General features: G+C 46.5%; 2 protein-coding genes across 3 annotated transcripts in view; both read right to left on the bottom strand.

The window, feature by feature from the left end:
* The window catches only part of Uch-L5 (ubiquitin carboxy-terminal hydrolase L5), a 47,498-nt gene that overhangs the window by 12,772 nt on the left and 7,259 nt on the right, over positions 1 to 27,467 (bottom strand). For both annotated transcript variants that reach the window (XM_050196754.2, XM_050196753.2), the window contains exons 4-6: positions 22,894 to 23,019; positions 11,855 to 11,916; positions 10,604 to 10,734 (exon numbers count right to left, since the gene is read on the bottom strand). In XM_050196754.2, coding sequence (XP_050052711.1) covers positions 10,604 to 10,734; positions 11,855 to 11,916; positions 22,894 to 23,019 — 319 coding nt within the window. The remainder of the gene's footprint in view (positions 1 to 10,603; positions 10,735 to 11,854; positions 11,917 to 22,893; positions 23,020 to 27,467) is intronic.
* Positions 5,445 to 6,998, bottom strand: LOC140215474 (tigger transposable element-derived protein 6-like; the record flags this gene model as incomplete). The annotated part of the gene is made up of 1 exon (XM_072286008.1): positions 5,445 to 6,998. A coding segment is annotated over one exon (1,554 nt), but the record flags the coding sequence as incomplete, so codon positions are not given.

Genomic DNA, 27,467 nt, shown 5'->3' with positions numbered 1-27,467 from the left:
TTCCCCCGAGGCCTGCAGCAGTCTTGTGAAGATGTGTAGCAGACTTTGGGGTCAGTGCAGGGTTCTTGGGGGTTTGTGAGGAAGTCTCTGGAATTTGGTATGACTCCAAAAACAAGCTCTGCTTGGTGCACTGCTTTGTTTCAGATAAAAGAAAGCTGAGTAGTGGTTTCCACTGGTCGAGCAGCCTCTTCAAACACTTTCCCAATGACAGCCAACATGTCGGCAAATGCTTCAACATCTTTCTGACCATGGCTTCATGCATTTTTTGGAACCCTTTAAGTCGAACTCTCCATTTCGAGTTTTTCTCTAGGTTAAAAAAAAAAAAAAAAAGGTCAACCAAAGCCCCATCAACCTTTACAGGAAGACATGAAGCTCCTTTTTGGGTGGCCAAGTTGATGAGATGGCACGATAACCAACCCCTATCAAACCTGGTTGAGCCTCTCTCAATACAGTAGAAACACTGTTTTTCTTGCTGATCATGACATTGGCATTGTCCAAACACATAGTCAACAGGTTTCCAACAGGCAAATTCTGAGACTTCATTTCGTACAGAACCAGATTTGCAATCTCGTGGCCCTTTGCTCCCCCTTGGATTGGCCCGAGACAAAGAAGGCTGCTTTCGACTCTACTCATTTCTTTAACTAAATGTGTTGCAACAATAGGGTAAAGCTGCGTACCCCTATTGTTACAGCCATCCACAGCGATCGAAAATACTTGCCGTTTTAGGGCATCCAGCAAAGAAGTCTCCGCATTGGAGGCCATTTCCAGAACAATTGACATTGTCTTTGTTCGTCCACAGGCGTAGCGTTTTGCTTCTTTGCACTCGGGGAACATCTTCTGGAAAAGCGGTCCGACATGATCGCTGACACTCAGCTGGATGTTGTGTTCAACTAAAAATGCCGTGAAGAGGCATTCTGCATGTATCACACCGAGGTCGTTGCTGCATACAAAACTTGCTAGACTTGGTTGGCTGTCCGTGGCTCGCACTAATCCCTGATGCTTTTTCGAAGCGATGTGGACCTTGATGTCAGACTTGCCGCCATGCGAGATGTTCACATCACAGGCACACGTGGTGCAGAATCCGAACTTCTCCCCTTTCCTTGACGACACGAAGCACGGAAATTCTGCTGTGTACGATTTCATAAACACTTGGAAGTACTGTCGAGGCTTCGAGCCCGCCATTGCACTGTGAAGCTGCTACAGGCTGGAGTCGCACTGCCTCCGACGTGGCAGCTAGTCACACAAAAGGCGAGGCCAACACTGTAGTGAATGAAGCTGACTTAAAGGGAAGCTGAAAGGTTTTCCGGAAAAAATGAGTGAAGAGCAGTACGCCGTGGTTTTCAACCCTCTGAATTCGAATATCGCATCGAAATTGAGTGAAAGAAAGCGCAAACATATTTTATTTCGACGAAAAGTGCAGCAGCAGACACGCCCAGCTCGCGCGCCTCGTTTCCGCCTGTGATTGGTCGGGCGCCTCGTGACGTCAACAATGGTGTTCGTCCGGACCGACTGCTGCCGCTACACACGAAGCACGGTGCAAAGTAGTTTGGTGGTGTTTTGCTGAGACGGTCATGGAAATTTTCGAGAGCTTGCGTTTCCCTGAGGAATTCGGCGTTAAGTCCAAACTCTACGAGAGCGATTTTGCGCGCGACGGTGACGGGCGACGGCTTCGAGCGACAAAACGGGCCGTCGCTTGAACAAATCGCTCGGTGTTGTCGCTCGATCGCTCGTTTCTCGAAATCTAGAACTCGTCGCTCGTCGCCCGGAAATGCTATGAGCGACTAGCCAATTGAGCGAAGCCGAAACTGGATGTACATAACTCAAATACTGCTGTTTGTCGCACGGAACGAGCAAACTATTGAATTTTACACGTGCAAGAATAAGAACCTAGTGCAAGACCTTCAGAAATATTTTATGCTCCTTCTTTAGTAAAATATATCAACTTAAATTGATAAAGCATGTGTCACGCTAGTTTCGGCGCGTATATTGCTGCCCTCATTCCGGGAAGTCGTCGCTCAAAGCTGTCGCTCGCGTGGAGTTCGGCTTGCAGACGACGAGTGAACGCGACAGCCATCGCCTCGCTTGTAGCGCTGTCGCATGCAAGATTACTTGTAAGGGGTTTATACTTGTACATACTACACGTAGGTACATACTTGTACATACTACATGTACGAGCCGATTGCGAAGAGCCGGCCTCTCCAAGAAGCAAAAAAAGCTGGTGCAAGCACTGCTTTCCACGCAAACGAAGGCGAAGTGTTAGCATCTCCTTGTGTTGGAAATGTTCTTTGGCTAGTATGTTTTTTACTAAGCTGCATTCAGCGTTCCAGTGAGTATGTTTCCGGGCAAACAACTGTAGTGTTATGTTCCTGCATGCCTCCTCGTAGAACGTAAGCAGTGATGCGATCTTCAGCATTTGTGCGCTGCCCCAAAGCTGTTGGCAATCTACACAGACTGTTTAAACGCGGGAAAAGTTTACCGGCTGTTGTAGCACGTGTAGTATAGAACCTTCATCAGCGCGCCATACGCACGCTACTCGTAACCGGCGAATTCCGTCCACTATGTGAGATGGTTGGTTTCTTATGTGTGCGAGAGAAGGGGGAGTGCAGCGTCTTGGCGTGAGCAGGCTTTCCAACACATGCAAACTTTACGCTTGCACTGCGTTATGGTAGCTGCATGCAGGCTGTTTCACAACACACGTGCGAATAGAAAATTCGCGGCGCTTGGCGATGAAACCTGCGTCAAGGGTGGGCGATAAACATGCACCTTCCGTTCAGCGTGCTAACTATTTTATTTTTTTTTAGGAGCACCCAAAGCATGCATTATTGATAAACTCCGGTAGTAATCGTCACGGAAGTGGTTAGAGCACAACACTTGTTCTTGAGCGCTTGAAGTTGTTTCGCTTCACAGCAGCCTCCCACTTAGCTGAAAGCTTCTTGTCTTGCAGGAACTAATGGAACATCGAAACATCGTCGCGGCCGCTGATGTTCGTGCAAGCGTAGGCTGCACAGAACACCGGCATGATTGGCCTACAAGTTCAATTGATGCTGCGCACGTCAACTACCACTCCTATATAAACACAAATAAAGGAATGTAGGGTTGAGCGAAGCAGATTAGGATGGCACGCACGCAGAAATAAGCCCGGTCAGACACGGTCGCGGAGGCTGCGAGGGAGCGGAACAACAGTGTTGACGTCACTATGCCGCCGTTTCCGGTCTCCGCTCGCATCGTCAGCGTCAGCAGCAGCGCGGTGCTCGACGGGGGGCGAAGCTACAGCGCAATTTTAACCGACGATTGCGTTGCTCCTAAGTGAAAAATCCCCCCCAAAATTTTACCTTCATGGTTTACAAGGTTCCCGCATCCGTATATGAGCGTCTTATTGAATTCGACAGACTCTTCAGCTTCCCTTTCTCGCGCGCCCATGTGAACAAAGGCAACAGCATGGCAACAGGCTTGCGGTGTCGCTAGGGGCACTATCAGCACCACTGAGCTTTGGATATGCATTCGTGACCCCCCTATAGACGACAGAAGTCACTACAACCTTGTAGCTGCTGATGATGATACCACGCATACGTATTGCCCTCTCGTGGCGGCGCAAGGTACCAGGGTGTAAATTTAGTACACTTTCATCTTTTGTTTTCACAAACAAAATGTTTTCCGTAAAATTTCAGGCAAGATTCGTAAAATCGTAAGACTGCTTGAAATTTGTGCATTTTACGGAAAATTCGGAAGAGTTGGCAGGTATGCCATATAGTAAAAGTTGGTTTATGTGAACCTGTATGCTATTGACACGTGTACTTGTCTTCATCGGGCGACATGTTTCATAGCCTAACAAACGTTATCGCACAGCGCAGGACGCGCTTGCATGTGTTGGAAGTTTCTGGAATGTTATCGATGGTTCCATCCACTGTCTTTGACCGAACCTTGTGTAATCTGATTGCATGTGTGCGTGACGCGAATAATGTAGAACTTTGTGGAAGGCGCACGGGTCCCAGCAATTAGTCTGGAACATTCGACGATTGATGTATAAAAGCCAACACGCTTGACTCGTTGATCAGATTTTCGCCGATCGCCGACTGTGTTCGCCACTGTCGCCGTTCTTTGAGTGTAGCCTGTTTTTGAGGGCACAACTTCGCCCAATAAAACGCTAGTTTCATCTTTCCCTATTTGACTGCTTTTCTTCACCGTCACTACCATGTGACACTATTATGCACCACCAAATGCCCGTCAACTCGGAGGCATTTGTCCCTGTGCTAGTTCACACTCAGTGCATTTGTGCTCAGGAACGCAGGGTAGCACTGTAAAGGTAATGACAAATGAATGAAGCAAAAGCTGTGCTAGTACCCAACCAAAACGTAATGATTGTGTGCTGTTCGCTATGAGCACTGCCAAGAAGAGAACCACTGGAACATTGTCTTTTCTTTTCCTCACATTTTGTACCACACACATGCAGCCTGCAGCATAGCACATGCAACAAGCCCCTTGTGCTTCTTCAGTCTGACCTACATAATTGACTCAATGTGGTCAAAACACATTACTTACAAAATTGTTGCAACCACAGAATAATTTACATATATATACAGGGTGTCCCTACAACTTGCGCCAAGAATTTGAAAACGAAAGACGCGTCGGAAGCGAATTGAACCAAACGCATACTATTCGCAATAGTCTATAGTAACTCAGACATTTTTTTGCTTTCCCCATAACTCACTAATTAATTAAGTTTAATTACCCAACTTCATGATTATTGGCTGAGGACCCCAAGTATGATACGTAGACTTGTAGAGCACCTTCAGAAACCACCAATCGAGTTGTTTCCTTTACGATACATCTCACATAGTTCTTTTTTCTGGGTTCCAAAGAAAGCCCGCAATATATGAAAAAAGCCACGTGACAGAGCATTTGCGCAGTGGTGTTGTGCTGCTCTCGAGCGTGCGTTTTGTGAACAAGGTCGTCTGCATCGTGACTGCTAACGAGGAAGTGGCAGGGCGTTCTTTATCTCATCGGCAGCACTTGGCCAGCAGCATGCATTTCGCCGTCATCCGATGGGAGACGACCTGGTTCACTGAACGCACATTTTTCGAACTCCCTATGGGCCGGGAAAACGTCCGAAAAATCGTCCAGTTGGAAAAAATAGATGCATGCCATTTACTGTCCTTAAGGGCTCAAACCGCCACAGGCACATTCGAAAACGCTCTGAAGGCCTGTCAGTACACATATTAGGCATATCGGTGCTCATACTGCGACAGGAGATACCGGGTGCACGCGTGTATAATTAAGGAATACAGTCAAACCTGGATATAACGAAATTGAAAAAAGTTCGTAATTTTTCGTTATATTCAGGTTTTCGTTACATGCAGTTTCGGGTTAAGACTGGTAAGGATCATGCCAAAACGAAATAAAAATGCGACAGATATCAATTGAAGTGAACTCGCCATTCAAAGAATTTATTTAATGGAGAAAAACTGCGTAATTTTTGCTTGTTTTTGCCCGATCGAGGCCACTACTCGGCGCTCCAAAGAAACTAAAGCATCCAGGGCTGCTTCATCGTCCTGCGAGCCGACGAAATGGCGCAGAACGTCCACCGCGTCCATCAGTTCCCTCGCGGGAGGCACCGCACAAGACGTGTCAGGCTCTGATGGACCGTCACCTTCAAGGCTATCTTTAACTGTTTCAACAAGTGCCGCATCAGTCATCTCTTCCGTAGACACGGCGCCGTTGTCCACGAACAAAAAATCGCACAGTTCGACACCGTCGGGCACCCCACCGTTCATGCGTAGTTCATCCCACGCTTCTGCGACCTCGGGTGGGCTTGAAGGTTCATCTTCAGGGACTGTGGCTTGAATGGCCTGATTTACCTGAGCCTTGGCAAAGCAATTGGCGATCACATGTGATCCGACCTCTTGCCACGATGCAGCAAGCATTTGGATTGCTTGGTAGATATCCACTTTCGTCGGCCGTTCAAGGCGGATGTCCAGGAGCATCTTTTGTATCAATCGACGGCGGTAGCAGCATTTAAAGCTGTTAATAATCCCTTTGTCTAAGGGTTGTATGAGAGAAGTGCAGTTAGGTGGCAAATACTGCAGCTCGACGTTCGAAAGCTGTAGGCCTTCCACATGGTGCGCGGAGCAGTTGTCAAGCAGCAAACAAATGCTGCGGCCTTGTCGTTTGACATCTTGGTTGAGCTCCTTCAGCCAGTCGGAAAAAATTGCCCGCGACATCCACGCTTTGGAGTTTGCCACATATTTTACTGGCATCCGCCTTGTTCCTTTAAAACATCTGGGCCGGGCATTGCGGCCAATAACCAATGGGATTCGCTTGTCGCTGCCATCAGTGTTGGCGCAAAGCAAAACCGTCACGCGGAGTTTACTTTGCTTTCCACCTCGGCAGTCTTCTCCCTTTAGTGACAACGTGCGGCTCGGTAACATTTGATAAAACAGGGCCGTCTCATCAGCATTATAAATATCGGCAGCTTCATAGCGGCTGAAAATGCCGGGAAGCTTCTCGGCCACCCACGAGGCAGCAGCATCGCTGTCTGCGGAGGCAGACTCACCAGATATCACCTTTCCGACGACACCGTGCCGGCTTTTAAATCCTTGTAGCCAGCCGTTACTCGCTTTGAAGTCGTCGTGGCCCAGGATGCAAGCAAAATCTATGGCTTTCTGCTGCAAAATCGCGCCACTTATGGGCACGTTTTGTGCTCGTCTGTCCAAAAACCATGCAAACACGGCGTTGTCCACATCAGCATAGGTCGACGTCTTCATTCTTTTCTTCTTGGCACTTGTGCCCGACTCCATCGCAGTGCGGATGCTTTGTTCTGCAGCAAAAATGGTTGACAGGGGGCTGGCTGGTATATTGAAGCGGGCAGCGACATCCTTCTTTTTTTCGTCGGCGGTAACCGCATTCAAAATCGAGAGCTTATCTTCAAGCGACAAAACCTTGCGTTTCTTCACAGCGGAACTCATCGCAACGAACCGACACCGTAAACACACACCTGCACACGCACGTCAACACGCTGACGAAGAAGGCTTATGATAAGTGCGCCGCAAGACACCACAAAGAATTTGTCATAGTAGTGCCGCCTAGTGTCAAGCTACAAAATGAAAGCTTAAAGGTTGCTACGCTTGCCACGGAGCGGCGCTAGCGGCGCTCAACACCATCATCATCACCAAGATTTGCTTGTTTGCTGCGATTGCAAGCGTTCTGCTCGCGGTTTACTTTACCTTTCGATATAAAAACTTACTTAAACAATATTCATTAAAGTTGCGTACTGCGCGGTCTAATTTTGGGCAAAGCATTACAAGATAAAGCTCGAGGATCTGCGCCGCGAATTCGTTACATCAAGGTCAACCGCCGCAACGCGTTCGTTACATGAAGGTCGCCTATACATGGGCTTCAATGGGGGATGTGTTGGGGAATTGAAAAATTTCGTAAAATCCAGAAATTCGTTACATAGAGGTTCGTTACACAGAGGTTCAACTGTACATACTGTGTACCGTGGCAATAGCCCCGTCCCACGCTTGTTATGCTTCACTGCAATACTTCTGCGTATGCTTCACCAAGTAACATTTCTGTACAAAGGCGAAGCTGACTTTTGGGAACCAACATTATGCAACGCACTGTGCTTTCCAATTCTAAGCCAATCGCGAGGACCACCTAGGCGTAAAGCCCCTCAATCTTTCAAAAGTAGCGCCATTCTTAGATCTTTCCGCCACCCCGCTCACCCTGGCGCGTCCTCCTCCACGCCTCCTGTCGCCCCAGCCTCCTCCGCTCCCCCATTGGCCAATCTGTGTCACGTGGAAGCGGGCGCCGCGCTTTTGTATATTTTTTTCTTTCCAGCGTGGAGCAGGCGCCGCGCTTTTGTATATTTTTTCTTTCCAGCGCGCGCCGACCTCCATTGTTGGGCCTGCGCGACGAAAGTACGGCAGGTGGACTGACGGAGTGCGTTAGCGTAATAGAATGTGCAGGGCCGAGAACTTAATTGCGATGCCATGCTGCTGCACCTTCGGTTGCCGCAACAGACACAGCGAGGGCAAAAAGCTTTTTGCTTTGCCGTCCGGCGGGCGCAACGCAAAAAGAAGTGTGGATTCGCAGGATCGGGCGGGCTGACTTCGAGGAAGTGGCAAAGAGCGCACGGCTTAGTGAAGTAAGGGCCACGGCTACTCACAACCTCTTATTTTGAGCCTCTTTCACGCTTTCAGCTTCGAAAAAGTGGGTGTTCATGCTCTGCGTGGTTTTTAGCGCGTTGTTTGACTTTCTTTTTTCGAATGTGCTCTCTTTGTTTCATGTAGTATCGTCTTGCGGTGAAATGCACGCATCTGCAGCTGGCTTGTGACATAAAAGCGACTTTATTCAGGGTGTGTTTTGAGCTCCACCAGAAGTTAGCACATTCTCAACGCTATTGCAAGGCTCACTATTACTTACGATGCAGTCTTTTAGCTTCGAATGTACGCCCGCATGTATTGATTTGGTTTGTGGTGATTAATGTTTTTAACGTTCCGAAGCGACTAAAGCTAGGATGGAGGTCGTAGTGGATGGCTCCGGATAACTTTATCTAGCTCGCCTGGGGATGTTTAACGTGCACTTTGATCGTAGAGTCGTACGTGGGCCGGTAAATTCCTCGTTGGCGTTTCATAATACTCGTGCGCTAGTGCTGCTTTAGAAGTTGGCGCCTCGGCGCGATTGTATTTCTTCAATAAATTTTATTTACTAGTGTAACAATTTGTCATTATTTCGTGTTATTGACGGCGCCGTCAGGGCACCAAAGCGGCAACGGCAACACTAAAGCTAGAACCAGCGCTAGATGGGGCTCGCCGAAGCCTGTGCATGCCACGGGGGTATAAGATCGCGGACAGCCAATTTTGTATGCGAACACTCCCTGCGACGTCTGCATTAGTGTAATGTTACGTGCTCTTCAGAGGCTTCCGTTAGCCATTACATGTGCCCTCCTGGAGCACTACTTGTAAAAACAAAAACAAAAAAACAAAACAAGATATCGTCACGATTACCAAAGCACCCCGCAATGAAAGAACGGCCCTGTTGCCAGGCATTGCTGACCGCTCACAGCCGGAATCTCTCACGCGCCGACCGAACAAAAGTGTCCTGCAGGTACGTGAATGAACCTACGAAACCACGTACGCATACTTTCACGCTGTCAACACCTGAAACATTGGTAATTAAGCGCGTGTTTGAGTACACCGCGTGCTTGCGCCGTGTTTCAGAAACACGAACTCTCAACGTCACGCGCTTTACGCCTTAAATACGCCTTGAATAATGGTCATTTTCACTATTTCCTCCGCAATTCTAACACGAAATTCTAAAGGCCAGTTACCGACTGACGAAGAAAGATCTCGATTGAAAAAACTGCTCCGCAGGGCTCGACCGAACTTTTCTGCGGATTTCCTCCCGTAGCGTGTTAGCCGTCGTCTGCTACGGCAGGCCCACCACCGGCGGCGCCACCGTCGAGGCCGCGCCGAGCGGAGGAGGAGGGAAGCGAATGGCGCTACTTTGGGAGATTGAGGGGCTTTACCTAGGCGGAGTTGGTGCTATTGCTGAGAGCAGCGAATTCTTTCAATGAAAATCAAGGCACCCAACGGCAGGAAGCTTAATAGCGAACGCCGAAGCAGTAAGATATAGCGTTGCCACAGTGGTGGCTACGGCTGCCAGCGGATCTGCGTGCGAGAGCGCCGGTTCGAGGCGGCGAGGTAATCAAAACAGCAGTGGTGGTGGCTTTGATAAATGCGGTTTCGGACCTGCGGTCGCAGCAAAAAGTCTGGAAAATGGACGGCGAAGGAGTCTTGCGTCCGAAATTTCAGACTTTCTGATACATTGACTCTATGGGTACGTGGTGGTGCCGCGAAGCTGTCTTGATTATCGGGCATCCAGAAAGTCGGTAGTTGACTGGCAACTGGCAACTCCTCCAGCCAACGAAAGGGCGTCAAAGACGATTAATTATGATTACTGTCTGTTACTTGAGCCAGAATTACCGCAACTTTCGACCCTTTCAATAAAATTACAGCTAATTTTTTCCTGATAGAGGCACAAATTCCCTGAGTTTTCCCCGATTTTTTTTAGACTACTGAATATCCCCGAGAATTCCCGGTTTTTCCGGTTGGTAGACAACTTGCAAACACCCTGGTAGACGCTGCAATGCCTTCAGTATAAGCTCAAAACACCCTTGCACACAGTTATACAAGCTATTATATGAGCTTCGTTGGTGCCCAAAAGGGTTCCACCTCAGCTATCTAGGAAACTAAAATTAGTAACACAGACTAACTGGGGTTGCAATGGTTGTGAATAGTGCAAACCTTTAGTTTTTATATATAACTGCAGAAAATAACTAAGTTTGCTCGCGTTAAAGCTATAAATCTTACTGCGAAGTGAATCAGTTAAAGTAAACAGAAAGTTGGGCAAGTTCACACAGATTCATATTCTTGAGAAATTCAGAATACACGAGTGACAAGAGCACAACAGGAAGGAACAGGTTGGAACAGGAACAAAAGGTTTGTGCATGTGTTTCTTCCTTTTGCGCTTTTGTCACTCATGCATGCTGAGCTACACACGAAAATCGTTGGTAGAAATAAGAAAATTTAGAAACATCACTAACCGAGGTCAATGGGCCCTTCTTTCAGACCATCCAGTTCATAGAGGCGGCTGTCAATTGGCACATATCCAATGAAGTGATAAACATCATCATCCTTTGAGCTTTGCTTTATATCAAACTCAAACATCTGCTGCCTGTTGCAAACAAACAAGACTGTCCATCACACAACAGCCCACACAATTTTAAGAAGAGACCAAAAAGGAATTAAGAAAATATCTAGACATAAACAAACTGCGGCAGTTAGAAGACATAAAGGCTAAACTTGGAATTAAGTAAACAGAACTTGTACCCCTGTCACACGGGCATTCGAAAGTCTTTTGAACAAAAATACTTCTCCTGAAAAGGAGTTTCGCCCACAGACACACGACAGGGAGCGATCTCTTTTTCAGAAGCGGTCTTTTCTGGAAACGGAGTTTGCCTATCTCTTTTACGGCTGAAAAGGAGTAGCCTCGAAACCAGCGGGCGCCAGCAATTATTATATATTAAAAATATATATATATATATATAAGCAAATGTGCATTTTTCTGTCGCCTAGGCTCATCGTAAAAAATTATTTTGTCTCGCAGAAGGTGCACTAAACCCAGTAATGCTCATTTTTTTCTGTACTCTCGTAAGCAGGTCGAGCGGGTTGCGAATGTCACGTGATGGCGCTTACAGATGCGCGTTGCACGGGCGAGAAAAATCGCGCCAGCATTGTGAGCATCGATGGCCAACGCCGCTGACGAAACAGCCCTGGGTGCACGGAAAAAGCACCCTATGGCGGGAACGCTGCAGCCAACGCAATAAAAAAATCCCAATGTTGCCAGGCAAACTTGTGCACTTCGCTAGTCCTGCAACCGCTCTTTAAAGTACAAAAATAAATCTTTGCTATGTTTCTTAATCTGGCTTTGTTAAACTTATTTGAAAAATGTGTAATACAACAACTTTTCACTTATATTTTGAGATAGATTACTTTAATTTGCCCGATTTTGTTGCCAGCGCCATGCTTTCTGTAGCGTGTCCAGAAGGAAACACTAAAAAGAAATTGTCGTTGCTGTGTGTCTGCTGTGCAATGCCTCTTCATTAAAAGGACATTGCTGTTCAGAGATATAAATAGTTCAGACAGTATACGTTAAATATACTAGTAACTTGGTTATATATTTTGAGGATAACTTTAAGGCCGTAATGCCTGGTGTCTTGCAAGCCCCTTTGCCACTTTATGTGAATACCTAAATAGTAGTCATGCAAATTAAGCATTCCTAATGTGGAGCTTACCTTGAAAAGCTGTTGTGCACTTCTCGTATAACGTCAGAGTTGCTCAAGGTAAGGCCTTTCATCTGTAAATATGGTAACGGTCATATCACAACTGGCACGAAGGTTACCACTTTGCAGGATACGGTGATCTGATGAGGGGGGAGGGATCCCATGAAAGCAGACATTGTGGAGAGCTCTGGATTAATCTTGACTACCTGGAGTTCTAAAATACACATTCAAATAGCACTGCATGAGAGTTTTCCCATAGTGCCCCCACAGGCATCAGGCCACAACTTCCTTGTGATTCGTGACTTTGTGCTCAGCAGCAGAACACCATTATTTACCTATCAAATGTGTTTATTTTAGCTATACAAACTATTCCTCTTTGGCAAGGCTTTTATTTTGTGCGAGAACCATTTTTGGTGGTACCACATAGCATTTTCTGACAGCAATATGCCACACAGCTCATTTATGCTGAGGCTCCCTTTGGCAAGTATGCGGGTAGTTCAGATCATTCATATACAGGGTCCTGAATATATGGTTGCGTGTGTTCAAAAAAATATTTTGCACTGACCGCTGCACTGTACTTGCTCAAATTTTGCAGAACGATCGCATTTTGTTGTCGGCTTCGTTTAGTGTAACACTTGGCACGAGTAGTCGCCTGTTTTTTAAGACAAAAATTAGAAACTGTTTTCATCTATAGGGAAAATGGCATCTGAAAAGCCGGCCCTGGCACAGACTTATGTCGCCGCTTTCCGGCAGCAGCAGGAAGGGGCTGCTGCTTCGTAAGTGGCCAATTTCAAGATCAGGGTGTCTACTAAGTTGACATTTCCAAATTCCCTGAGTTTTCAGGTTTTCCCTGGGTGTCTTTGCACAATTACCTGAGTGATGCAGAACTATGTTTTATGTCAAGACGGCCCGAAACCATATCGCCCGATGCTGCCACTATCTAATAAGCACATGAAAAAAAAATAAACAATTTAGTCCAATTTGAATACTAAGGAGTAGTGTTTATGTTATTCAAAAAAGAGAATACAAGGGAGGGGTTAAAAGATGCACAGCAGATAAAATGTCTTCGAAAAAAATTGCAAATGGAGTCGGACATTATCAAATACGAATAAAAAGGAGATTCATACAGAAGCAAATATTTTCGAATATGAACTATTTCTATCAACTGATAGCAAGCTCAGTGGTATGAAGCCCGAACATTGTCATAATTGAGATTCTCTCTCAACAGCTCATAAGCCAACCTAAATTGTCCTGACATACTCGCACCCTGCGCCTTAGTGCTGTGTTTCACTGCTTTAAAGAGTTTACTTTGGTTTGGATGAGGGACACCTGCATCTTGGCATCAGCCAACACTTCGTTTTTTGAGCTCAAGCTCCTTCAAAACAGTGGCAGCACGCTTCCTTTCCCGTTCATTCCTCAATGCGTAGGTCCTTTCTGTTCTTGTCCTCCTTCCGCCACTCGTTCACCCCACGGACAATTTGAAGCATCTTCTTCGTCAGTTGCACAGTCCATGTCTGATTTTTCTAACTCCCTAGGGGCCGCGAAAACGCCCGAAAAATCGACGAGTGGGAAAAATTAAATGCATGTCATTTACTGCCCTTATGGGCTCAAGCCACCACAGGCACATTCGAAAAAGCTCTGAAGGCCTGTAGGTACACGTATTAGGCATATCGGTGCTCGTACTGTGACAGAAAATACCGGGTGCATGCGTGTATAACTAAGGAATACATACCACGTCCCGCGGCAATAGGTCCTTCCCACGCTTGTTATGCTTCACTGCAATACTTTTGCATATGCTTCACCAAGAAACATTTCTGTATCGAGGCGAAGCCGACTTTCGGGAACCGGCAATATGCAACGCACCGTGCTTTCCAAGCTTCTAAGCCAATCGCGAGGACCACAAAGAGTCCGTGCCAATGCTGACAGCAGGGAGTTCTTTCAATAAAAACACGGCACCCAACGGCAAGAAGCTTCATAGCGAACGTCGAAGCAGTTAGGCCTAACGTTGCCGTAGTAGTGGCTACGGCTGCCAGCGGATCTGTGTGCGAGAGCGCCGGTTCGAGGCGTTGAGGTAATCAAATGGCAGCGGTGGTGGCTTTGATTAATGTCGTTTCGGATCTGCGGTCACGGCAAAACGTCCGGAAAATGGGACGGTGAAGAGTTCTTGCGTCCGAAAATTTCAGACGTTTTAATACATTAACTCTATGGAATACGTGGTGGCGGTGCCGTGAAGCCGTCCAAATTATCGGGAATCCGGGAAGTCGGTCATTGACTGTACACTGGCAACTCCTCCAGCCGACGACAGGGCGTCAAAGACGACTCATTACGATTCCTGTCTGTACTCGAGCCGGCATTACCGCAACTTTCGACCCTTTCAATAAAATTACAGCTAATTTTCCCTGATAGAGGCACAAATTCCCCGAGTTTTCCCTGAGCTTTTCCAGACTACTCAAAATCCCTGAGAATTCCCAGTTTTCCCGGCTGGTAGACACCCTGAAGATGCCGTTTCGTCTGCGAAGCAGCTCCTTCCTGCTGCTGCCGACAGGCAGCGACACAAGTCTGTGCCAGGGCCAGCTTTTCAGATGCCATTTTTCCCATAGATGAAAACAGTTTGTCATTTTTGTCTTAAAAAACAGGCGACTACTCGTGCCAAGTGTTATACTAAACGAAGCCAACAACAAAATGCGACCGTTCTGCAAAATTTGAGCAAGAACAGTGCAGCGGTCAGTGCAAAATACTTTTTTTGAACAGGCGCAACTAAATATTCAGGACCCTGTATGTTACATCAATACTCTGGTATATTAAAGGAGTACTGACACAAAAATTCAGTCGAGTTAACGTGCGAGATGGATTTATGTGGGCTACACACATTGTCTGCAAGATATAAACGGCGAATATAGCTTAGAACATATTTAAAATCAGTTTTAAGGTGGCGTGCGTGCAGCCAACCGCAAAATATAGCACCTCGCGACATCGACATTAAAGCAGGAGTGTAAACAAGCGAGAACACACAACATCACGAGTTTGCGCTGCCATTGGGGCAGGCCCTGTGAGCAAGTTTCTCGCAGCTCCGATAGCCCCGATGTTTTTTTTTTCGCCGCTGACGGCAGCGTGGAAAATCTAAAATTTGTTTCCGACATGAATAACACCGAGTAAAGTGACCTCAAAAGTGTGCATGTCATAAAACGTTGCACAACATAGTAAATCATTGGCGTGACTGACTTGCAAGCGGTCAGTGCAGCCACCGCAGCAATCGTCTCTGCGAAGCGGCTCGCCTGGCTAACGTGTTTTCTCATAGCTACCAACAGCGTCGGGAAAACTAATTGTATTGTCCCTTATAAGCGACATAAATGTGCAGACATTGATTGTGTTGACAAATATAGGTGCTTTATTATGAGCTGCGGACAGATCGTGTGTGCCGTCGGCCTTGGATTGGACGGCCAACGAGCTAGGCCTATGCCGTTTCCTAGCGATCACCAGCTCGCCTGGCTTGCTCGTTCGCTACCGTCGGCGTCGATGAGCGGCAGAAGTGGTCCAAGTTCGTGCACGCTGCTGGAAGCTTCGAATGGACCCCGTTGAAGAGCAGCCATATTTGCTCATTTCGGGCGTGTCTGGTATAAACAAAACCCATCGAGCTTAGAGCAGTCCGATGACCTTCCACCAAGACTACCTACCCCCAAGCCTGCTGCTGTGCCGACTTTTACCCTGCCTTGTGTCCTACTCCAGAATGTGCTTCATTCCCAAAGTGCCCTCGACAAATGGTTTGTACTACTTGGAGTGCGTACGCATATTGATAGCTGTCGCTGGCCAGATTTCCGAGTCGTTGCTTTGTAGTGGATCCAATCAAAAGTGGTTGGCCACATCTAATACGGCGGCAACACCCTCCTGCAGGAAATAGTCATCGCTGGAGGACGAAAACGAGGACGATGATGGTGGCGAGGATATCACAAAGCACGTGTAGACGTAGCAGACAAACAAGCAACACGAAGCTAGCGTGCCGGTGAGCGCACTGGCATGCCTACGACACAGTTTTGTGAGATCATGTGCTCAGCTGTGTTTACATTGCTTCTTTGGCCATCTCGCTGCTCTCTGAAACCGAAACTTGGGCTGGTCGCTATAAACAAGACTCCAAATAATTACCTGTCGTGCTCTGAAGCAAATTAAGTTTCATGCTGTGATGACTGGGTCATTAGCTACTTATTGAAGCGGAAAAACCAAGATTTAAAATTTTTGTGTCAGTACTCCTTTAAACATAAATAGCCAAGAAATGGATGGTCCAATATGAATATTTAAGTTATGCTTCCTAAAACAGTGGTAAACCCAAGAGCCAAGAAAAATATAATAGTTATGTACCTGTGAAAAGGCTATTTTAAAAGTACAGGCTTTGAAATATTTGTGTTAAATAGAGGGCCAAATTATTGTTATAACTTTTAGAAAAAACGCTATCTTCAAGCAAAAAGAAACAAAATTGTATGCCAGACTAAAATCTACAAAGAATATCTCTGCACACTTCAGAATGCATCTTAAAAATGATAGTTGACAAAAAGGTACTGTTTGTTAAACTTGAAAAAAAAAAAAAAATGTGTAGGCGTGTGTATTATATATATATATATATATATATATATATAAATTTTGCTTTCACACTTGCATTTTGTTGCCAAAGGCAAAGCATGAAGTGCATTTGCGTGATGTGCAGCAGGGTATCCCAGTGATATGTCCAAGCAGATTAGCATCCTGGATATAAATGCTCAATATATTGACACGTGTACTTATCTTTATCGGGCGACCACGTTTCGCCGCGTAACAAATGTTATCGCACAGCGCGGGACGCGCCTGCATGTATCCGAAGTTTCTGGAAAGTTATCGATGCTTCTATCCGCTGTCTGTTGTCGCCGAACCTTGTGTTATCTGATTTCATCTCCTGACGTGAATGATGTAGAACTTTGTGGAAGGCACGCGGGTCCCAACGATTAGTCTGGAACATTCAACAACTGCTGTATAAAAGCCGACGCACTTGACCCGCTGATCAGATTTTTCGACGATCGCCGAGTGTGTTTGCCGCTACCGTTGTTCTTTGAGTGTAGCCTGTTTTTGAGGGCACAAGTTCGCCCAATAAAACGCTCGTTTCGTTAATCACTGTTTTGCTGCCTTCTTAACCGTCACTACCACGTGACATCTGGTGGAGGTGCTAGTGCGTTCATGTACTGAACGCCCCCGCAAAGCCGCGATCCAAGCCTGAAGCCCGAGGACAAAACCAACATCGCCCAAGACCAGCGTGCTAGCCGCAGACTGCAAGGACTGCCCCCCGAGCACGGACGTCTGCCTGAGTCGACAAAGAAGATCGTGGTCAAAACAACCCCAATGGCTGCCCCAGCGTCCCCCGTTATCCTACAACAACCTCGGGACCCACCAACATTCCATGGAGCAGCGACTGAAGACCCGGAATCCTGGCTGGAGACCTACGAACGAATCGCGACTTTAACAACTGGGACTCCGACAACAAGCTGCAGCATGTATACTTTGCCTTAGAAGATGCCGCCAGAATGCGGTTTGAGAACCGGGAGTCGACCTTGACAACAATGGACCTCTTCCGTAGCGGCTTCCTGCGCACCTTTACGAGCGTCGTGCGCAAGGAAAGGGCCGAAGCCATGCTGGATGCCCGAGTGCAGCTACCTAACGAGAACGTTGCCATCTTCACGGAAGAAATGAACTGTCTGTTCTGCCACGCCGACCCAGATATGCCCGAGGAGAAGAAAGTCCGCCTTCTCATGCGTGGTATGAAGGAAGAACTTTTCGGCGCAATGATACGAAGCCCACCGAAGACCGTAGAAGAGTTCCTTCGCGAGGCCACCAGCATCGAGAAGACACTCGAAATGCAGAACCGGCAATTCAACCGCCGTACAATCTCTACCAACTACGCAGGAATTCAATCACTGGCCACGGACGATCTGTGCGAGACCATCAGGGCCATTGTGCGCGAAGAACTGCGCAAGGTCTTGCCTTCGTCGCAGCCTCAAGTGGCCTCGATTGCCGCCATCGTGAAAGAAGAGGTGCACCGATCGCTTGGAGTTCCTGAGGTGCAACCAGAATCACCGCAGCCCCAGCCGGAAGCGATGACCTACGCCGCCGTCACCCGCCGTCAAGGCCCCCCTGCACGACCGCGCCAGGGCCCTTTAATGCCACGATTACGTCGCCCACCGCCGCCGCCGTCAGCATACCCGCCCGTTGCCCGGCGCTGCTACGCGAGGAAGACGGACATTTGGCACGCTCCTGACCACCGCCCACTCTGCTACCACTGCGGAGAAGCGGGTCACGTCTACCGCCGATGCCCATACCGGGAGATGGGACTGCGAGGGTTCGCCGTTAACACGCCGCGACCACAGATTGGCGAACGACCTCGCGATATCACTGACTACCTCACCGCCACTCAGTGGAGCCCTCGACGACCGTCTCTTTCGCCATCACCAGGCCGCTACCTGTCGCCGCAGCGCCGACCATACACTGGCCCAGTCCGGGGCCGGTCAGCGAGCCCGTATATGGAAAACTAAAAGCAGCAACCGATGGAGGTGCGGTTGCTGTTCGTCAAACTGACGAAGATCCTCCGCCGCCGACGAAGAGACCATCTCGACGACATAATAACGACACGCCGCCGTCCCAACAAAATCAGGAAGCCAAGACTACATCAACGAAAGACGACTTGACGCGACGTTCCAGCTTCAGGTCAACGCGATGCAGCCGTGATCCCACGCCATGACCGAACTGTAATGCAAGACAAAGAACCACCGACCTCGACGTGCTTCTCGACGGCCACGCAGTCACCATCTTAGTCGACACAGGGGCTGATTACTCCGTCATGAGTGGACACATCGCCGCCCAGTTGGAAGAAAGTAAAAACCGCATGGGAAGGCCCTCAAATTCGGACCGCTGGAGGACACCTCATCACGCCGACTGGAATCTGTACGGCAAGAATTTCCGTTCATGACCGGACTTACCCTGCCACCTTCGTTGTCCTCCAACAGTGTTCACGAGATGTCATTCTCGGCATGGACTTCCTGAACCAATATGGCGCAATCATCGACTTGAAGTCAAAGTCGATAACGCTGTCGGGAGATGTAGCGATACCGCCGGAGAGCTCTCGTAGTCACCATGCCTTAAGCGTGCTCTAAAGTCAAGTCAGCATCCCCCCTCGCTCCAGCATTGTCATTTCCGTCGGCACCAAAATACCTGCCGACGTAGAAGGCGTCATCGAGGGTGACCAATGTCTACTACTCGACCGTGAAATTTGCGTCGCAAGAGGGATCGCTCGACTGCACGGAGGGAAAACTGAAGTGTTGCTGACAAACTTCAGCCAGGAGTTCAAGCACATCAACAAGGGCACGACGATCGCGTACATCGAGGAAATTCTGGAAACCAGTAATGCGTTTGTCCTCTCAGATTCCACCGCATCTACCCCGACGACCATGGTTCCCGAACCAGACTACAACATTAATCCAAGTCTCCCCATGATTAAGCAAGAACAGCTCAGAAGTCTGCTCCGACGATACCAAGGCTGCTTCTCGACGCCATCAAAGATTCGACTGACACCAGTCGCAAAGCATCGCATAATCACCGAGGAGTGCACTCGAACACTCCGCCAGAGCCCTTACCGGGTTTCGCCGCGAGAACATGAAGCTATAAGAGAACAAGTCGACGAAATGCTGCGCGACGACATCATCCAGCCATCGAAAAGCCCGTGGGCATCCCCTGTTGTCTTGATGAAGAAAATGGACGGAACCTTACGTTTCTGCGTCGATTATTGTCGACTGAACAAGATCACAAAGAAGTATGTATACCCCCTACCACGGATAGACAACACATTAGATCGGCTCTGCAACGCAAAATACTTCTCGTCGATGGATCTCAAGTCTGGCTACTGGCAAATAGAAGTCAACGAGAGAGATCGCGAAAAGACCGCCTTCATCACGCCAGACGGCCTCTACGAGTTCAAGGTCATGCCATTCGGACTGTGCTCGGCGCCTGCAACGTTCCAGCGCGTCATGGACACGGTGTTAGCAGGATTGAAGTGGCAGACCTGTCTTGTTTACTTGGAGGACGTCGTCGTCTTCGCCGGAAATTTCGACGATCACCTTAGGCAGCTAGCGACAGTACTAGAGGCCATCAAGTCATCAGGGCTCACTCTGAAGCCAGAAAAGTGCCGCTTCGCTTACGATCAACTTCTGTTCCTAGGTCACGTTATCAGCAAGTCTGGAGTCCGCCCCGACCTGCAGAAGACAGCTGCCATCGCAAAGTTCCCGCAGCCCATCGACAAGAAGGCAGTGCGTACATTCCTTGGCATGTGTGCCTACTATAGGCGCTTTGTCAAGGATTTTTCACGCATCGCTGAGCCGCTGACACAGCTAACTAAATGTGACATCGAGTTCAAGTGGGAAACGCCGCAGGCCGACGCATTTCAAGAACTCAAACGACGCATGCAGTCGCTGCCCGTACTTGCGCACTTCGACGAGGACGCCGATACCAAAATCCACACTGACGCCAGTAGCCTAGGCCTCGGTGCCGTCCTAGTGCAGAGAAAAGATGGACATGAACACGTGATAGCATATGCTAGCCGGTCGTTGTCCAAAGCGGAAGGCAATTATTCTACAACCAAAAAGGAATGCCTCGCCATCGTTTGGGCTACAGCGAAATTTCGCCCTTACCTATATGGCAGGCCATTCAAAGTCATCAGCGACCATCACGCCTTATGTTGGCTAGCGAATTTAAAGGATCCTTCAGGACGGCTGGCGCGGTGGAGCCTAAGACTGCAAGAATATGATATCACTGTAACCTATAAGTTCGGACGAAAACACTCTGATGCCGATTGCCTATCACGCGCCCTCATTGACTCGCTGCCGCAAGATGACGAAGATGACGACGCCTTCCTTGGCATTTTAAGCGCGGAAGACTTCGCTGAACAGCAGCGAGCAGACCCGGAGTTGAAAAACCGTCGAGTATTTGGAAGGGCACACCGACGTTGTCCCTAGGGAATTTGAGCGAGGATTGTCTTCGTTCTTGCTTCAAAACAACCTACTCGTAAATAAGAACTTCTCATCAGTGCGCGCCAACTACCTTCTTGTTGTCCCGTCAGGACTGCATCCAGAAGTATTGCAAACCCTGCATGACGATCCGACCGCTGGACACCTTGGATTTTCCCGGACACTATCGGGGATACAGGAAAGGTATTATTGGCCGCGCCTAACCACCGACGTCGCCCATTATGTCAGAACATGCAGAGACTGTCAGCGACGCAAGACACCACTGACAAGGCCAGCGGTATTACTACAGCCAATTGAGCCTCCTTGCTGACCATTCCAGCAGATCGGAATGGACTTGTTGGGACCTTTTCCGACGACAACAACTGGAAATAAGTGGATTGTCATAGCGACGGACTACCTCACCCGCTTCGCTGAAATTGCGACAGGTAGCACAGCCGAAGTTGTGAAATTCTTTGTCAAAAACATCCTGCTGCGAAATGGCGCCCCAGAAGTCCTCATTACCGACAGAGGAATGGCCTTTACAGCAGAGCTCACCCAAGCCATTCTGCAATACAGTCAGACAAGGCACAGGAGGACAACGGCCTACCACCCACAGACGAATGGTCTTACGGAGCGCCTAAATAAGACCCTCGCCGACATGCTAGCAATGTACGTCGACGTCGAACACAAGACCTGGGATGCAGTCGTGCCGTACGTAACATTCGCTTACAACACGGCGGTGGAAGAAACAACACAGATCACGCCATTTAAGCTGGTTTACGGCAGGAACCCGGCGATGACACTCGACGCCATGCTGCCGCACGTCACTGATAAGGAGAATCTTGATGTCGCTACCTATCTCCAGCACAACGAAGAAGCCTGACAGGTCGCCCGCCTGCGGATCAAGAACCAGCCTCCGACGACGCTTCGTTGAGTACCATCCCGGCGACCGTGTTTGGGTATGGACCCCGATACGACGACGAGGACTCAGTGAGAAACTACTGCGACGCTATTTCGGACCATACAAGGTCATCCGACGTATTGGCGTACTGGACTATGAGGTCGTGCCAGACGGCATTTCGCATTCACAGCGGCGCCGCACACGATGTGAAGTGGTCCACATGGTGCGCCTTAAACCCTTTTACGGACGCAGACGAACTTCCTTATTTTGTTGTTTTCTTTGCTACGAGTGCTTTTGTTTATTACTTTCGTTTGTTTGCAGCATCAGGTCGATGCTTTTTAAGAGGGGGGTATTGACACATGTACTTATCTTTATCGGGCGACCACGTTTCGCCGTGTAACAAATGTTATCACACAGTGCGGGACGCTCCTGCATGTATCCAAAGTTTCTGGAAAGTTATCGATGCTTCTACCCACTGTCTGTTGTCGCCGAACCTTGTGTTATCTGATTTCATCGCCTGACGTGAATGGTGTAGAACTTTGTGGAAGGCACGCGGGTCCCAACGATTAGTCTGGAACATTCGACGACTGCTGTATAAAAGCAGACGCGCTTGACCCGTTAATCAGATTTTTCGCCGATCGCCGAGTGTGTTCGCCGCTACCGTTGTTCTTTGAGTGTAGCGTGTTTTTGAGGGCACAAGTTCGCCCAATAAAACGCTCGTTTCGTTGATCACAGTTTTGCTGCCTTCTTAACCATCACTACCACGTGACAATATTGAAGCAAGTGAAAAGCTGGGGCTCTGAAATTAAACTCTTATTACAAGCTTTTAGAAGCAAGCAAACAAACAGAATTAATTTTCTATGCGTGTTTTTATGGCACGCCTAGTGGAAGTTGCTGCTAACAGAACCCACATCATACATTTCCATCATATTCATCTACACAAGTGTAGCCACAGGCCTCATAGCTCTCCAGGAACATATGACGCTCACTTATCATTAATGCAGCAGTTCATCCAACTGATATTAGTCCTGCTATCAGAACAAGGGAAGAACATGCAAAGGTACCGCTTAAATAATGATGCACTCGTTGTCGAGACAAATACATCTGCGCATTACAAAAGAAGAAGAAAACGTGCTTACCGTAGCATCGAAGCTCTGACAAAAATCCTTGAATGAGTTCAACGTCTCACCCAAAGTGATGTCAGGATGCTTGACATTAAGGAGGACACTTAGTATTGCCTGTGTAGCACAGGCATTATTGATGACCTATCAAGGAATGGATAATGTATAACCAAAATGTATAACCCACAATGTATAACCAAAGCCTAGTTATTATAAAAATGCTTCATTATTTTCTTTTCTGTTGAAAAATGACAACTATGAGCCCTAGAATCTGAATTTACACTAACAAATCCACTGTAATTTCTTTGTTTTACAGCACAAGGTCACTAAACACTACAGCAATAACCACTAATAAATTAGCAATGTCAACAATACACCAATTTATGGAGAAAAAGATTCTGAATAACCATGAAGCAGTAAACACACTTATTTGAATACCCAGGAATCAAGTCATGAAAAGAATAACTACACATAACTATATATACAGGCCAAGAAGCATGATGACCAGCGCACATGTGAAATTATCAAGGCATTTGCCATCATGAAACGTGGTCCTTCGTGCATCAATCAGTTCACGATCCCTGCATTTATTAGACAAGGAAATCTCTTATCTGTAAATTTAACAGATCTTTCCTTACCTGCAACCTCGTCATTTTTTTCATGTTTATCACGGCGTTTGTTTTCACTCGTGCTTCTCGGCCTATAAATTCCACGCTCGTGCAATACACATATTGGAACTCACTGCCTGTGTCGTGTGCCCCCTTTTGCGCTGTTTGCTGAAGTATGTGTTCATACCAACATGCCTGGCTAGCCACTATTCTGATGCCCTAAATATCTGCATGTGCACTATGATTGTCAATTGTAAATTTTTTTGATTCATATTTGTTATTGGTACAATATATTAAAACATTTGTATATATGTACTTTTATGACTGTACTGTATCTTGCTGTTGTCCCCTGTATTTCACACAGTGTGAACATGACAAAGGTTGTATGGATACATGCAGCAGTCTCGAAAGGGTAGGGTGGGTGAGGTGACTTTAAGCATGCCCTATGAGACTGCTGTATGTATCTCTTTTTAAATTATGGGGCTTTACGTACCAAAACCATGATCCGATTATGAGGCACAATGTAAAGGGGGACTCCAGAAATCTGGACCACCTTTTAACGTGCACCTAAATCAAAGTACAGGGGTGTTTTCGAGTGTCACCCCCATCGAAATGTGACCGCCCTGGCCGGGATTTGATCCTGCGACCTCGTGCTTAGCAGCCCAACTGCATAGCCACTAAGCAACCACGGCGGGTATGTATCTCTACTGTGCACCTCAAAATGCTAAATAAATAAATAAACATAAATGCTGCCAAGAAAAGCAGTTGTTGCCCTTTAAGAAAACAAGTCCTCTTGACGAAACACTGAACACTGGCTGCAGGCTGAGGAGTCCCGCATTTATCAATGTTGTCACACCAAGACTTCATCTTCCTGTGACACCTTTGTCTTTTAGGTATAAGAACATTACTTTTGAACAGTAGAACAAACATGCAAATTATGCATAGCAACATGCCCCAAACAGAAATGATATGTGAGAAGTGTGCAACAAACCTGACTCTTGGCAAATCTAACAATGAGTATCAATACAACAGAGTACCATCACTACAAGTACATTAGCACAACATGGTAGTTTTCCAATAAACCAGTAAAGCTACAGAATACTTGAATTGCCTAGAAATATTAAATTTGAGAAACTGTTTTGATGTCCAACAGCACCTTAACAATTGATCAATAAAGTTTATAAACAAGCCTAACTGAATGCTGCCATTTAACAGATGCCTAACATGTTTACTCAGTTAATACTTCTTGTGGCCGTGGTGCCTAAGCAATTGCTAGACCTCATAACTAGTGTTCAAGAGGTGGTTGGTTTGTTTGACCATGCAATAAGAGACTACAGTCGCAGCAAAAATAGGGTGATTATGCTGACTGGAACAGGAAATGAGGTTAGCCTAAAGGGAGGCAACAAGACACAGCAGATGATATTAAAACCTATAAACTGAGTAAGTAGTACGTGACTGATAGAGCAAAATGAGAAAAGTCATAAAAAAACAGTGACCTTAAATAGAATGTAGCATAGCTGACAAAAACTGTCTGGCCCCCATTGCCTTTTTAAGATAATTCCACAGCTTAAAAAAATGCATTTAGTTTTCATTCACAAAATTTTTTAAATTCACTCGTGGCATGAGCATGATTCTACTTCTTGAGTTGGATTACTCTCAGAGGTGGATATTATATGCCTGAAGAATCAAAATGAATATCATGAATTAACAAAGCTTTGTTAATTATATTTTTAATTACTTCCTTCGTGGCACATATTGCAAATTAATGTACGAATCGCAGCCGGTGACTAAGAAAGTCATAACCATTTGAAATAAATTCTCAGTATGACACCAGTTTCAAGATATGTTTTTCCAAGTCTACGACAAAATGCATCGTTTTTTTTAGCTTTAATGAATAAAAATGTGCTTTGATAAAAAAGTTGAACAACAGTGCATTTTTACCACAAGTTTGACAGCCCTTATCTCAAAACTGGTGCTAGTTCCAAAATGTATTCCAGGTGGATGTCCGTTGTGAAATCCCTGGCTTCAATTAATGTATTGGAATATGTATGCTAAAGTAGTTAGTTAAAACATTACTGACTATTTGTTAATGAATTATGCATTTTGATTTCCACTGTAAGTAATGTCTGCCTCTTCGAATATCCTGCTCAATGAGTAAATTTGTGCTATATTCCACAAGAGACTAAAAAAAAATTCTGTTAATGTTAAATAAAAAAACAACCTTTATATAGCATCCACTTCATGTGCTAATTCTATCCAGTGGAAATTTAGTTTCGCCACAATTTTTATGCATCTTCACAATCATGAAATGCATACAGTTGCAGAAAATATTGAGTTTTGTCCAAGTTTACAAAATGTGAACTCCACCCAAGAGTCTCTACAGGAGCGTCAGGTATGAAAACATGAACAATTCTGTAATGTCCTGAACACTTGGAACTACACGGCCACTTGAAAAATATGCCTGATGTAACACACTGCGAAAGACAATTAAATAACTAATTATACAGCAAAATTGAGTTAGACAAACTGTTTCAATGCGCAACATCTTCACAGGCGATCAAATAAAATAAACAAGCTGAATGCTACCACATTAACAGATGCCTACCATACTTACCCAAAGTTGTGATCTGACACACCTGTAGAGTTTTCGCATGGAGTCTACATTCTGTAAGCTTGACAAAACTCACTGAAGAATTGAAAATTCTTCATTGAGTTTCGTTCTCAGTCTTTTCAGTGCAGTTCCGTCTCTAGTCTTTCAGTGTTCGTTCTCTGTCTCCAGTTGTTAAAATCAACAGCTGTGTCTTGCTGCCTCCCTTCAAGCTAACACTGAGTGCAAACACAGCCATCTACCTCCCAACTTGTTTTATGAAAGCATTTAGCACATATTTAAACTTGCAGCACAGGTGTAATCAGAAGTGTTTCAAGTTGTATGTGGCACATTTTACATATGAATACATTCATCAATAATGCTTTTGCTTCTTATGCACTATCTTGGCACGCAAACTTATGCACACAGTGCCTGAAGAGGACATATATCTCAAGGCCACAAAATGTATCCTTGCATAGAACCTACAGACAGGCCAGAGACAAATATTTAAATGATCCTGAAATGCATTATTTTTAACCTGGGCAACACACTGGAATGAGTGTGGTGCTTTTCAAGGAATATATTCTCGAAAAAAATGTTTGAAAAAGATTTGATATTATTGGAGATATAAAGAGTGATATGTTAACTTTCCTCGTTCCCCTTCAACTCATTGGTTTCTCTAAGGTGACCCAGCGGCAGTAGCAAGTCCCTGCCTATTGATCCTTCCTTTATTTTGCTTCCTTCCACGGTGCCCTTATGGTAACCTTTGAGTTTGGTATCTGACAAAGGCGTACAGAAGCAACAAAAGAGCAGTGACAGGGCAGGCAAGACGTGCTAACAACTGTTGCTTCCCTGTTTCTTAGATCTAGAATAGTGTGCATGCTCTCGCAAGCTTTCGAGCTATAAATGATCACCCAATGGCTAGCTTTGCACTAGCTGTAAGGCCATCACAGATGTTGCATAGGGCAGAAAAAAAACAACCTGCCAACCAGGAAAGCTACAGGCAATCTAGTAAGCAATCTAGTATGCAAGCAATCTAGTATGCGACATTGCAGGTTCAGGCTTGCATGTTCATGGCAGTGTTGTCTACAAATAAGGATTGTTTTCTCACAATGCTCAAGGAGCTTCAGTGTCCCTTTAATGAAATGAGACTGTGTGCTATAGCAACCTTCAAGTTTTCTTTAGTTAGTTTTCAACACATATATTTAAAGACCATGTCTTTCTTGGCAAGTTACTCCCAATCCCCTATCTGCAGAGTCATTTAATACTTTTTTATCGGTGACGAAACTTCAAGTTTTCTTAGGGACAGCAGCTGTCACTAGGGGCATCACTGCAGATGAGGCAGCTACAATTGCCGGTGTGGTCGACTAGCTGCGATGGTTTAGTATAGTTTAGAT

Source organism: Dermacentor andersoni, chromosome 1, assembly GCF_023375885.2.
Source record: "Dermacentor andersoni chromosome 1, qqDerAnde1_hic_scaffold, whole genome shotgun sequence".
Classification (NCBI taxonomy): Eukaryota; Metazoa; Arthropoda; class Arachnida; order Ixodida; family Ixodidae; genus Dermacentor; species Dermacentor andersoni.
This window is presented reverse-complemented; position numbering and strand designations above follow the sequence as displayed.